Here is a 14,442-nt window from a genome sequence, read left to right on the forward strand (position 1 = left end):
GGCCGGTGTCAGCCTCAGATATATGGTTCAGGGCTCAAACATCTGAAAGGAGCTCGGGGTAGAGCTACCAGATGTGACATGTATCACTGTACATAACACTGTGAAGTTTAATACAGTCATTAGTTGCTTAAGAACATTTTATATCTTATATTCAGACACTTACTGCTTCATGTTGGAAGGAGTAAGTAAAGGTGTTTCGGGCATCTTATAAGAGTGTAAGTACCATAGGAGCACCTCAGGGGACAGTCCTCTCACCCTTCCTCTTCACCCTGTACACCTCTGCTTTCCAGTACAACTCGGACTACTGTCACCTGCAAACAGATGGTCGGAGACTTCAGGAGGACTGTGGTGTCAGGAGGAGACAGATCTTTACCATTTCATCACATCATAGCTACAACTACTTTAACATATATCCACTGTTTCTACAGATGCAGTCTAGTACAAACAATGTCTCTGGCTGTTTCAGATTCTTACCTCACTCATACTAACAGAACTAACAGGTGCAACATGTATCACTGTACATGACACTATAAAGTTGTATGAAATCATAAATTAAAAATCCTTTATATTTTTAATTGAGACACATAGTAGATTTTATGAATCTTCACACAGAAACACATGACAGTTCTTGTTCTTTTAAAAACAAAAATCACCACTCAGTAAAAGAAACTGGCAACTGTGGTTTTCAGAATAATTCTGTTAAAAAACTGTACCACTGTTGACACCTTTACAGGAGAAACTCTACATTGTACAGTTTACATTTACCTTTTAAACCTGTAACGCTAACAGCCCTTATCTGCTGCATTAACAGGAGATTAACATGCAGTTGATGCTTATTTTACATGGCAGCGACTTTGCATACACACAAAACTGCGTTCTGGTTAGTGAAAACAACTTTGGGGTTTAGTGCTTTTATCTAATGTCCTTTACAATGTTGCTTCTCATTCACCCATTCACACACACACTCACACACACCACACACACACTTACAAATACACATTCACAAACCAATGTTGGTGGCTGCTATGCAAGGTGCTCACCTGACACACCAGGAGCAACTTGGCGTTCAGTTTCTTGCCCAAGGACACTTCAACATGCAGCAAGGAGGGAGTGGGAATCGAACCACTGACCCTGTGGTCCTGTGGTTGTGTAACGATCATCATTAAAGTGCACAACACTGGAGTTGGATTCTGGTCTGCTGTGGGACAACCTTCTAGCTGTGAGGTGGCAGCTCCAACCAGTCCACCACCCTGCTGCCCACTGTGCCCAACGTAACACTCAAATGTTTGAGAATGTATTAGTTACAATTAATTATGAGTTTAGTTTTTAGTGGGTATAATACATCTTAAAGGCTACGTAATGCAATCTATTTACGTAATTCTACTGTTGTTTTTCATATTCATATCTGTATAGCATATGATTTTGTACAATGTCATGCAGGTTGTTTCTGTAAAAAGATCCTTATATTAAAACTATCTTGTAATTTTAACTGTATTGTATTGGCTTTTATATTACAGTTTATGTGTTTATAGTACAGTATTCTGTCAATTATACAATAAAATGTTACTATTTTAACATATTTACATTAAAAAGTACTTGGTTCACTGCTTTACAAAATTTAACTGTAAATTACAAATTGCATTTGTGTTTTATATGTCAAGATTTTACAGCAATTTGCTGTTTCACAGACGTTTCTTCCAGCGCATGAGTTGTTGGATAAATTGGTCTTTAATGATGTGTCACTGAGTCTTTGGTGAATGTGAATGTTCACCTTTCAATGACGTTGGAATGAAATCTCAGATCGCAGTTCGAATCATACAAGATATTTAATTTTATGCCAACGATGTCCTGCTTTATTTCTCATTGCAGAAATGTCTTTTCCATCATGTTTTGGCTTGTTTGATTGTATTTTCTCTCTACACTCAGATTGAAGGATTTTTGCATATGCATACTACTGAAAATCAGACTTGACTGGTGACAGAGGTTTTAAAAATCTCTATGAAAAATTTGTCAACTTGCTTTTTTGCAACAGAGTTTAATTAATTCATAAAGACAATCACACACTCATCAACATTAACACAAGAAACAAATAGAGACAGAGAGAAAGCAGCTGCAGAGTCCCAGTGATTCAGGTCAGGACTGGGGACAAAGGTCTCTCCCCAGTGTCTGCTTGAGTGAAGTCTGGGAGCCCTGGGTGGCCTCACAGGTCACAGAGTCCACCTTCCCCCACTGGTCTGCAGGGAGCCTCAGGGTGCTGCTCCAGCTGTAGCGTCCGTCCTTCTCCAGCACCACAGGGCTCCTGCTCTCCTCCCAGCTGATGCTGCTGCTGCTGTCCACCTTCCAGGACAGACTCCAGTCTGAGGGGAAGCCCTTGTTGGCCAGACACATGAGCGTGGCCTTGCCCTTCTCTAGTTCCTCACTGGAGGGGGGCAGCACAGTCAGGGTGGGATGGGCATCACCTACAGACATTTGGACACCTTTACTGTGTGAGAGTGGGTTTGGTCCTTGAAGGAGTTTCTGTCAGATGGTTGTTCTGCTCCACCAGTCACTGACTCACACATTGTTTCACTTCCCTTTAAGAAACCTCTCATGCAGATCAGGACAGAAAGAGTCCTCATATCACCTGAGACATGTCAAACTAAAAAAGTAAAGTGAGAAAAAAAAATACATTGTAAACATTTGATCAATATTTTATTGTAACTTATTTAAAGGAAAAAATTAAAATGGAGTTTAAAATCAGTCGGGGCCAAAAATAATTTTCCTTCATTTGAAATGACTTAGACACTGTTCTGGCTTTAAAGGACACAGAGACGTCTGAAATGTTTCACATCTGACAGCAATAAAACTAATATATTTATTTAGTGTCACTGAATTATTTTAAAACAGATACAACTGGAGAGATAAAGGTTTAAGAAAAAAACTGTATGATTGTTAAATATTCTGTAGTTGACATTTAACAAATGAAGTAGAAAGTGAAAGTTTCTATAAAGGTCACTTTGAATGTCACATGTTTAAAGTATGTTTAAAATCCACCTAAACATTTATTAAAAAGACATATTCAACGATAAATCTACAAAGCAGGATCTAAGACACATTTTCAAAAGGTTTTCTCCAAATTGACAAATCCTTGGAAAACTGAATGATCCAATAAGAATCAGCCTGATCAGAATGATCCAAGTCCCTGTTGGAGTCAGTGTGATCATCTCCATAGAGCCACTTTGCATCAGCAGCACCATGCTCCAGTGCTCTGGGAGAGTTTATAGTCCTGAGAGTTGAACACTGGATGACTGACAGCTGTCCTTCATGACAACAGAAGACACAGAAATCCTCCTCATCAAAAACATGACTCTGATCTCCGTCCTCATCTGGACTCTCCTCTGCTGCTGCTTCACAGGTAAAGTCCAGAGAATCCAACTCCTCTCCTCTATCAACATCCGTCCCTCTGAAATGAAGCCCACAAAACCATGATGCTGCTTTCTGTTTTTGTCTCTGTGTCCTCAGAGTCCAGAGGTCAGGTCACAGTGACTCAGCCTGGAGCAGTGAGCTCTGCTCTGGGAGGAACCACAACCATCAACTGTAAAACCAGTCAGGATGTTTATTACAGCAGCTATCACCGTTTAGCCTGGTACCAACAGAAAGATGGAGAACGTCCTAAGCTCCTTATTTATGCTGCCACCACTCGAGCATCAGGGATTTCAGATCGTTTTTCAGGCAGTGGATCAAACTTTGACTTCACTCTGACCATCAGTGGAGTCCAGACTGAAGATGCAGCAGTTTACTACTGTCAGAGTTATCACAGCATCAACAGTCAGTGGTTGTTTACACAGTGAAAAAGCATCGTACAAAAACCTCCCTGAGCTGAAGAGGAACTGATGTCTGCAGCTGACAGAGAGAAATAGAAACAAATTGACAAAGTCTGATTCACATTGATGTTTTACGTAACATATTATTGTGATATAGAATTTATAGCACTATAAGTTATACTGTAATTATAATTTTTTGGATTATTTTACCTTTTTGTTGGTATTTTAAAGGTTAATTACATTTAAAGTAGATACATTCACTAAGTTGGAAATTTAGGACAAACTTGTTTCTTTAGCTTTGAAAAAGAATAGAATTTTTCATTTAATTTAAAATCACATTTTTCAATTTGCTTGTTTCATACACAGTTCAATGACAGTTTTATTCTGAACACGTGACATGTATCCAGATATCTCGTATTTATAAGAACACATGTTGTAATCAGTCAACACTGATGTGTGAAATGAAGCAGGTCACAGGTTCACAGGTTCACTTAATCTGGGAATTATAGATTTGTCGTGTGCAGAAGGACCCTGATATAAATGTTATAGAGTTTACTACACTCTAACATGAACTTCATGCTTTATTTTGTATATAATTTCCAAGTAATCAAGTTGACTTCAGTAAGACTGGACCTAATGGAACTATTAAGACTTGGTCTCTCTCTATGAGACTGAAGTCTGTGAGTCCCCGTTTGGCCTCACAGGTCACAGAGTTCACCCTCCGCCACTGGTCTGCACAATTAATCTCATCCAGTAATAAAGGACGTTATAAGTCACAAAGAAATGACGATCACCTGTGAATTTAGTCAGATTCAAATTTATCAGCATTAAAAAATTTTTTGGTTACGTTAAATAATTTTTCAGTCACCTTCAAACACATCAAATTAGACATTTAAATGCAAAAAACATAATGTAAAACAGTTTTACTAATGTAAAACTGCTCTGCACATTAGTAAAATTGCTCTAAGAATCGGTTCCAAACTATGTAGCGGAAACATCGAGACAGAAACCTGCTTGTCCCTCAGCTTCTAATCCGTTTCTCACCGACTGGATCTGTGAGCAACGCACCACGCTCAAGAGTGCTGAGAGGAAGTGGCTTAAATCCAAGAATGTATCTGCTTATCAGGATCTGTTTGCCCAGTGATACTGTGAGAAAAAGACCTTTGCAACCTTTGCAAATGATACAAAATGCGACAGCTCACCTCACTCTTCAGATCTCTACAGCGGCTTAATGTAGCTACTCGTATCAGGTTCAGAGCTCTGTCTTTCCTACAGGGTGATCCCCTCAACGACTCCTGCTTACCTCAACTCCCTTATTCTGGTCTACAGTCTCTCCTGTCCGCTGGGCTCTGCCAACAAACAACATCTGGTGGTCCCAGCACCACACAGAAGGCACCAAGCAAAACTCTTCAGCTCAATGATCACATGATGGTGGAACGAACTACCAAACTCTGCCCGCTCAGCAAACTCACCCCCAATAATAAAAAAACTGATGAAAACAGAATTCTTCAACATCTTCCTATGCACTGTCTTGCTCTTGTCACACTTCTAGAGTATATATTTAATTTTAGTACAACCTGAAACGAGGAGACAGCAAGGGGAGGTTTGAAATGTGAAAGGAGGGTTTATTAACAAAAGGTAAACAACTGAAAATCACTCCATGAGGAAGGCAGGAAAACACATGTAGTAATATCAAAACAAAGTAAAACAGAGCAACAACTTAAACACACTCAGAAGGGAGGATTAACAAAATTACAAGTGTGCTGGGGAAGCAAGGGAACTGACTTAGTAACTAAGGGGAAGCAGACATGAACAAACTAAACATAAAGCGCAAACAGACTGAAGGAGACAAATGACAACTCAAACATAAAACCAGAGCCAGAGCTTAATTCTTACTTGATGAAAACTAGTAAGAAGTGCATATTGTTTATAACTGAGTAAAATTGACTAAAAATGTAAAATATGAGAATAGATGTTATAATAACTAGACACTCACAAGCTGAGAATTATCTTGATTCAAAATTGTAATGCAAAAAAAAAGGTGCATAACAGTTTGTGTAAATTTCTAAAACCACTAGTTTTTCCACCACTGTCACAATTTGTTAAGAGATGTAACTTAAAATTTCCTAAAAACTTTTAACAATATTTCTCACCAAAACAAATTTATTAGTGACTGATGCAGGTTTTTATTACAGGTGGAATTATTTATAGTTTAATTTATCCAGAAGGACCCTAATATAAATGTAATTATTTTTATAGTTATAGAGTTTACTACACTCTAACATGAACTCCTATTTATTTAGTACATAATTTGAAGTATGACTGGACATAATTGAACTATTAAGATGGAAACATTATTTACAACAGCCATAAAAAGAGCTAATTTAAAATATGTTTTATTGAACTGAAACAATAAAACATAAAATGTTGTTAAATGCAATTTAATAGTAAAGGACCTTGTCCTTCCCCCACTGGTCTGCAGGGAGCCTCAGGGTGCTGCTCCATCTGCAGAGGCCGTCCATCTCCAGCACCACTGTGCTCCTGCTCTCCTCCCAGCTGATGCTGCTCTTCACTGGCCCAGTCAGGGTGGGAAGGACTCGACCCACTGCACAGAAAGAGAACAAAGTGTAGAAACACTGCAGGTTTAGATGAAAATGGTCTGAAGATTTTCACTTCCTCTTTAACCTTAGTAACCATAGCAACAGATTGGCATCACTGATGAACCATGAAAACAGACGGTTTCAGGACTAAAGCTAAAATGTCACAACTGTCATTTTATTCTACAGATGTGTCACCATTTAATCCTTCAAATTACTTATTGTTAGCTTTAAAAAAAAAGAAAAAACATCAAATCACTGGGTCTAACTAATGGATTGATGGATGAATGCAGCACAATGTGCGATAAATAAAAATCTATAGGAAAAATGTAGATATTAAAAAAACTAAATGTCACACACATTTGTTGGAGGGAACTTATTTTGGGAAACATACTTTTAATGAATTGTTGAAATTTCAGTGTAACAAAGAGAAAAATTTAAGAAAAATGTTACAGTGTGATAAACTAAACAATCATTACAGCTGTCTTAAAAATAAATATCAGCCAAATATTGCAGTAATGTACAATAATTAAAAAAAATAAAATACAGTTTATGTAGAACTGACTCCAAAATAAACTTAATGTATCAGTGAGAAAAAGCCAGAGTCATCGTTTTAAAACATCTAAATGTAGAGAGACATGACTGAATATGAATCAAATAAACAACAATCAACAACAAAAAAGGTGTAAAAGAAAAGTCAGTTGCTGTAAAAGTGGCCATAAACATAATGTCACTAATTTCCTGAATGTTGAAATTTTACCTTTAAAAATACAGTATATTAATTTCCAAACTAATCCCTGTTTATATATTTGAATACAAAAGAAAAAATTTTGAAATGAATGTCTAGAAAAAACTTACAAACAAACTGAACCACTGATAATCAGCCTGATCAGAATGATCCAAGTCCCTGTTGGAGTCAGTGTGATCATTTCCATAGAGCCACTTTGCATCAGCAGCACCATGCTCCAGTGCTCTGGGAGAGTTTATAGTCCTGAGAGTTGAACACTGGATGACTGACAGCTGTCCTTCATGACAACAGAAGACACAGAAATCCTCCTCATCAAAAACATGACTCTGATCTCCGTCCTCATCTGGACTCTGCTCTGCTGCTGCTTCACAGGTAAAGTCCAGAGAATCCAACTCCTCTCCTCTATCAACATCCGTCCCTCTGAAATGAAGCCCACAAAACCATGATGCTGCTTTCTGTTTTTGTCTCTGTGTCCACAGAGTCCAGAGGTCAGGTCACAGTGACTCAGCCTGGAGCAGTGAGCTCTGCTCTGGGAGGAACTGTCAAGATCAACTGTAAAACCAGTCAGGATGTTTATGTTTGGAGCAACTATCACTATTTAGCCTGGTACCAACAGAAAGATGGAGAACGTCCTAAGCTTCTAATCTATTGGGCAACTTCTCGAGCATCAGGGATTTCAGATCGTTTTTCAGGCAGTGGATCAAACTCTGACTTCACTCTGACCATCAGTGGAGTCCAGACTGAAGATGCAGCAGTTTACTACTGTCAGAGTCGCCACAGCATCAACAGTCAAGCTGTGTTTACACAGTGAAAAAGCATCGTACAAAAACCTCCCTCAGTCAGACTGAACAGAAACTGAACTGATGCTGCAGCTGGAAGCTACTGCAGAAACTGATACAGTTCACTGAGGACACACACACACACACACACACACAGACACAAAAATCAGTTGATGATTAAAGTCTATTGTGATAAACATGAATATAAAGCAACAAAAACATCTTTACAAACATTTCCTTCTCTATTAATAGTAGCTTAATAATTACATTTATATGAGAATATAAAATCATTCACAGCATTAAGTTAAATAATTTTGTTTAAATAATTTTAACTACTTTATTAAAACCCAGTCTAAAGATAAGCATCACTTCCACCAAATTCCAAAAAACTATATCTTTGTTAGCTCCTGACATCTAAACAAAATTCAATATTCAGTAAAGATCAGTGACTTCATTTGTTCACATACATGTAAATATAACCATCATAACACAGTTTCACTGATGCTACTTGAAAGCTAAACTGCAAAGAGATTAAAAGAAACAGCATTTGTCCACATTGTCCATCTACTTTTTGTTGTGGAGTGTGATGTCCTCTGACCTCTGACCTTTAGCTTGTTGGCTCTCCTCTCACAGGTACATGTAACTGGTGGCAAATAAAGTGACAGATGCCAGAAACAATTCAAATAACTGATTTCTTTACTAACATGACTTTCAGATGAGATGTGGAAGTTGGTGAATGTTGCTGTGAAAATTCAATAAAGGCCTGGAGAGAGTCTTACAGAAAGGACTGAGGTGGTTCAGAGAATTGGACCCAGGTTTTTGGAGTTCATGGCCCTGTCCTGTACCTGTACCTGTACCTGTAGCAGGAGGCCAAAGGTCGTCACATGAGCCTTTATGGCAGATGGAGTCGACCAGTTGTCATTGAACTTTTCAGAGTCTCAGGCCTCTCAGCAGTTTATGATACGATAAACTTTATTGTCTGTCCCAACCGGAGACAGAAATTCCTCTTTGACAAAGCTCCACACTTCACACGTACTACGTACAATACAGATACAATTAACACAGTTCAAAACAACAGCCAGATAAAATGTCTATTTTTTGCTTTTCAGAATAGTTATTGTTCTGGTGATGAATGATTTTTTTCCAGTGGGACTTTATAACACCTGACCAATGGCAGCAGCGGGAAAGAACTGTGTAGGGGATGAGAGGGGTCCTCAGTAATCCGGGTTGCTTTCCTCACCACCAATCGGCTGTAAAGCTCAGAAAGAGGAGTCTGTGGTGATCCGGTTCTCTTGCTGCCCTGATTAATTAAAAGTTTGGTTTTGTGTTGAAAGGTGAAATTATAATAGGTTGTGATGTTGAAGATGAGGATGGATTCAAAGAGTGATGTGTAAACCAACGTTAATATTTCCCTGCTAACTTGACCTTTAGCTTCCTCAGCAGGTGGAGGCACTGTTGTGCCTTTTTTATACACTGAGTCAGCATGTTGTGTGAAGGACAAGCAGGTGTCAATCTCTGTCCCTAGATATTTAAAGGATTGCACCTGCTCCACCGACTGGCCCTGGATACTCAGTGGTTGAGTCAGCAAAGGGGAGGTTTTTCCTCTGGCCCCAAAGCACAGTTCCTTTGTCTTTGTTATGTTCAGCTCCATCCTGTTGACCTCCTGCTGGTGTTGAGACAGAGTCTGGGTGTCAGTCACGTGAGCCACCAGGGCCATGTCGTCTGCATACTTTAAGAGCTTCATTCCTCCCTTGTTGTGGCAGATATTATTTCTGTGGACAGAGAAGAGCATGGGAGACAAAGCACATCCCTGAAGCAGTCCTGTGTTTAAAACCAATGTACTGGATTTAAAACCATTTAAAAAGCACATGTTGTGGCCTGTTCTGTAGAACATTCTTTATCAATAAAATCAATGTGGGTGCACATGAAGACCGAAGAGGCAGTGCAATACAGTGTCCGTCTGTACTGTGTTAAAAGAAGAGGAAAAGTCCTTTTTGGAGTTCGTTTGCACCGTGTCCCCAACATTAAACAGTCCCACGAATGTCATTGTCTCCATATCAGCTGCTGAATGGACCATGTGTGGTGATTCAGATCCTTTCAGGGGAAGTCATTTTGGGACTGACTTCACTCTGAGCATCAGCAGGGTTCAGTCTGTAGATGCAGTTTATTAGAGGAGGGGGACCAATGTCAACAAACAGTGGCACAGAAATTCAGTGAAGAGCTTTGATTAAAGCAGTTTCTAAATAAGACCACCACATTAAGACGGTCAGCGTGAAAATGTGTATTTAAGGGAGATATTTTTCTTCATAAATATTTGCCCGTAGTTGCCCATCACCTTTCTCACAACAACAGTAAATACATACATTTAGTTTCAAATATCTGATTAAGTTGACTTTGTGTGTTTTCTGCTTGCTGCCAGAACCTTTTTTATTGGACTGTGAATTGAAAAATGGATCACGAGTCTTTCAAAATCTCCCATTTTCCTCTGTTTAACTTATCCCAAGACGTCTGTATTTATCAGTCAATGCAGTTATAATACTACTGTGTATTATTTGGAGACAACAATGTCTCTGGATTAACAGGACTGCTGGGTAAACTAAAGAAATGTCTTTAACCCAGCTTCTTTGTGAGTATTTGTAATTATGGGATCACTGAGATCTGCTGCACTTTGAATTCCCACCTTCTGTCACTTATGAAGTGTATCATACATAAGTATTCAGACCCTTTGCAACAACACTTGAAATGTAGCTCAGGTGCCTCCAATTTCTCTTGATCCTTGCTGAGATGTTTCTACACCTTGACTGGAGTCCACCTGTGGTCAATCAAATTGATTGGACATGATGTGGAAAGGCGCACACCTCTGTATAGAAGCCCTCACAGCTGACGATGCAGACTGTCTCAGAGCAAAGGGCCTTAGTCAGAGCGGTGAAAAACCCAATGGTCATTCTGACTGAGCTCCAGAGATTCTGTGTTGAGATGGGACAAAGTTCCAGAAGGACAACTGTAACTGCAGCTCTCCACTGATCTGGGCTTTATGGCAGAGTGGCTAGAAACAAAACCCCCCTAAGTCCAATCACATGAAACCTGCTTGGAGTTTGCAAAAAGGACCTGAGACTGTAATTGATGCCAAAGGTGCTTCAACAAAGTCCTGAGCAAAGGGTCTGAATACTTATGTACACGTGATATTTCAGTTTTTCATTTAAATAAATTTACAGATGTTTCTAAAATTCTGTTCCCACTTTGTCATTATGGTTTACAGAGTGTAAATTAATAAGAAAAAAATGGAAATGAAACAAGTGTAGTATGAGGCTGTGACATAACAAAATTGAAAACAGTGAAGGCTGTGAAAACTTTCCAAATGCTGTATGTCAGCATCTCATCTGTCTTTATTAACATATAAATGAGACATGGATCCTCGTCAGGGCCAGAGGTTAGTAATAGTGATAAATGTTGATATAAAATGTGTCGTTTAAGGGTGTTTCTTCTTCCATTTATGGCAAATTGTGCGAGTGAAAATGAAGCTTGTGCATGTTCACATTAAAAATGTGGTAAAAATAAATGAATCTGCATCCTTCTGTCCTGCTCCACCAGTCACTGACTCCTACATTGTTTCACTTCCCTTTAAGAAACCTCTCATGTAAATCAGCACAGAAAGAGTCCTCATATGACCCAAATCACCCCAAACTACTAAAGTTTTCACAGCCCAAGTACATAAAACTAAGTTAACTAAGGAAAAAGTAGTTAAGTGTCTTTATAATGTAGAAATTACATTGTTCCAAAACCCTTGCTGTTTGAAAAATTCACCATAAAGTTTGATCTCTTTACTGTTTAAACATGGTGAAAACTATGAGGTAGAATGTACAAACAGAACATGTTATGTTGAACCACTTTAATTGGTTTGTTTCTCCAAATTAATCTACGTTTCTACACTAAAATCTCAAAATCCAGTCTTTAAAATTTTTTCTGGAAAACAGAGTTATAGACAAATAAATGTGCAAAAAATAAAACTATTAAAGACAAAAGCGAAAGTGTATAACTGTAATCTTATGCCCCCTGACATTTTTTCACTGCTCCCCTAAACCAAGCAACTAGATCTGACATTTGTTCAAGGGGTTTTGTCACAACTGCCAAAATCCTTATACGCTGGTAAATCCACTGATAATCAGCCTGATCAGAATGATCCAAGTCCCTGTTGGAGTCAGTGTGATCATTTCCATAGAGCCACTTTGCATCAGCAGCACCATGCTCCAGTGCTCTGGGAGAGTTTATAGTCCTGAGAGTTGAACACTGGATGACTGACAGCTGTCCTTCATGACAACAGAAGACACAGAAATCCTCCTCATCAAAAACATGACTCTGATCTCCGTCCTCATCTGGACTCTCCTCTGCTGCTGCTTCACAGGTAAAGTCCAGAGAATCCAACTCCTCTCCTCTATCAACATCCGTCCCTCTGAAATGAAGCCCACAAAACCATGATGCTGCTTTCTGTTTTTGTCTCTGTGTCCTCAGAGTCCAGAGGTCAGGTCACAGTGACTCAGCCTGGAGCAGTGAGCTCTGGTCTTGGAGGAACTGTCGAGATCAACTGTAAAACCAGTCAGGACATTTATGGTAGCTATTTCGCCTGGTACCAACAGAAAGATGGAGAACGTCCTAAGCTCCTTATTTATTATGCCACCACTCGAGCATCAGGGATTCCAGATCGTTTTTCAGGCAGTGGATCAAACTCTGACTTCACTCTGACCATCAGTGGAGTCCAGACTGAAGATGCAGCAGTTTACTACTGTCAGAGTTATCATGAAATCAACAGTCAAGCTGTGTTCACACAGTTAAAAAGCATCGTACAAAAACCTCCCTCAGTCAGACTGAACAGAAACTGAACTGATGCTGCAGCTGGAAGCTACTGCAGAGACTGATACAGTTCACTGAATGTACACAAACACCAGTTGATGGTTAAAGTCTCTGCACATCATTCACTGTGTCTCTTAAGATAAATATGAATGTAAAGGAACAAGAACAGTTTTACAAACATTCCTTTCACCATAACATAAATCTTTAATATAAAGCTCCAGGTCAACTTGGGGCTCAGCATGAAAGGACAGTTTGTGGTGAACGGAATAAACTGGAACTACTGACTGAATAATGAACAATTGATCTACCTCCCAATTACAGCTTGTATGTCGATGACATCCTTCTATATATTATCTATCTGATCTTTGTCATTTTAATAATATTTCTCCCTGATTAGAAATTAAATAACACTTAAAACTCTTCTGCGCATTAAAAATTGAGGAAGTTTTTAGACATTGTTTGGATCCACTTTTCACCAAACTGTGATACTGTAATATAGATAAAATTCAAACATTTACCAAACATGAAATAAGTAAAACATCTGTTGGAATTTTTGTTTTTCCTGTTGAATTTCATGATAAAGTGAAGAGGACAGTTCCAGCTGAGTGACTGTGTGTGTTTGCATATGTGTCCTGCCTCTGTCTCCCAGCTGTTAAGAGACCAGTGTTGATCAGGGTCTGTCCAGGCCTTTCAGACCCACTGACACGCCGGCAGCACAATGATGATGTCTCTGAGTCTACTGCTGTCCACCCTGGGGCTCCTTGTTCAGGGTGAGACTCTCTTGTGAAAACTTTGCTTCAGGATGAAACCAGGTTCAGCACAATGATGTTCTGCTCTGATGGAGAAACACTGAAACCAGCAGCATTGACCTTCTTCCATCTATTGTCCATGTTAAACAAATGATCCTCTTCTGTTTGGATGCTGATCATCTTTGTCCAAGCTGGATTTGTCTCAGTAACCCTTCTCCTCTTTTTCATGGTTTCCAGGTTCATCAGGACAAATCACCCTGACTCAGTCTCCTGGATCTCAGTCTGTTACTCCAGGACAGACTGTCAACATCAGATGTAAATCCAGTTATAGTACTAGTTACCTGCACTGGTACCTTCAGAAACCTGGAGAAGCTCCTAAACTCCTGATTTATGAAGCTACAAACCGTCACTCTGGAGTTTCTGATCGCTTCAGTGGAAGTAGATCTGGTTCTGACTACACTCTGTCCATCAGTGCACTTCAGACTGAAGATGCAGGAGTTTATTACTGTCAGCAGAGTAGCAGCTTCCCGCTCACACAGTGAAACAACGTCGTACAAAAACCTCCCTGAGCTGAAGAGGAACTGATCTGACAACAACTGTAATGAAACTAAAACACTAAAGGTTTGTACAGTAACACAGAACATAACAAGTCAAAGCACAAACTCACAGAAACAGATCATTTATTAAAATACTTTTACTAATACTAATATTGCTTAATACTAATAAAAACTGAGTTTTACCTGCTGTTAAACTGTTACTTGTACTGACTGTTTTCTGTAACAATGAGACGATGAAATGTTGATTGAAATAATGACAGATCTGTCTTAATGTCTAAAAAGTCAAAAATCATAGTAAATATTTAAATAAAAGTTTCTTTTCACTCCACACATAATGAGATTTTTTTTTAAATAAAGTTTT

The 14,442-nt window shown here is 39.0% G+C and overlaps 2 gene segments (V, D, J or C); one reads left to right on the plus strand and one right to left on the minus strand.

The window, feature by feature from the left end:
* Positions 1-2,118: 2,118 nt before the first annotated feature.
* On the minus strand, positions 2,119-2,490 carry LOC137134059 (Ig kappa-b4 chain C region-like). The segment is given in 1 exon segment: positions 2,119-2,490. A coding segment is annotated over 1 exon segment (336 nt).
* Positions 2,491-12,317: 9,827 nt separating this feature from the next.
* Positions 12,318-14,442, plus strand: LOC137133826 (immunoglobulin kappa variable 2D-29-like). The segment is given in 2 exon segments: positions 12,318-13,545; positions 13,762-14,442. Coding segments are annotated over 2 exon segments (357 nt in total).

The sequence above is a fragment of the Channa argus genome, chromosome 1 (assembly GCF_033026475.1).
Source record: "Channa argus isolate prfri chromosome 1, Channa argus male v1.0, whole genome shotgun sequence".
Classification (NCBI taxonomy): Eukaryota; Metazoa; Chordata; class Actinopteri; order Anabantiformes; family Channidae; genus Channa; species Channa argus.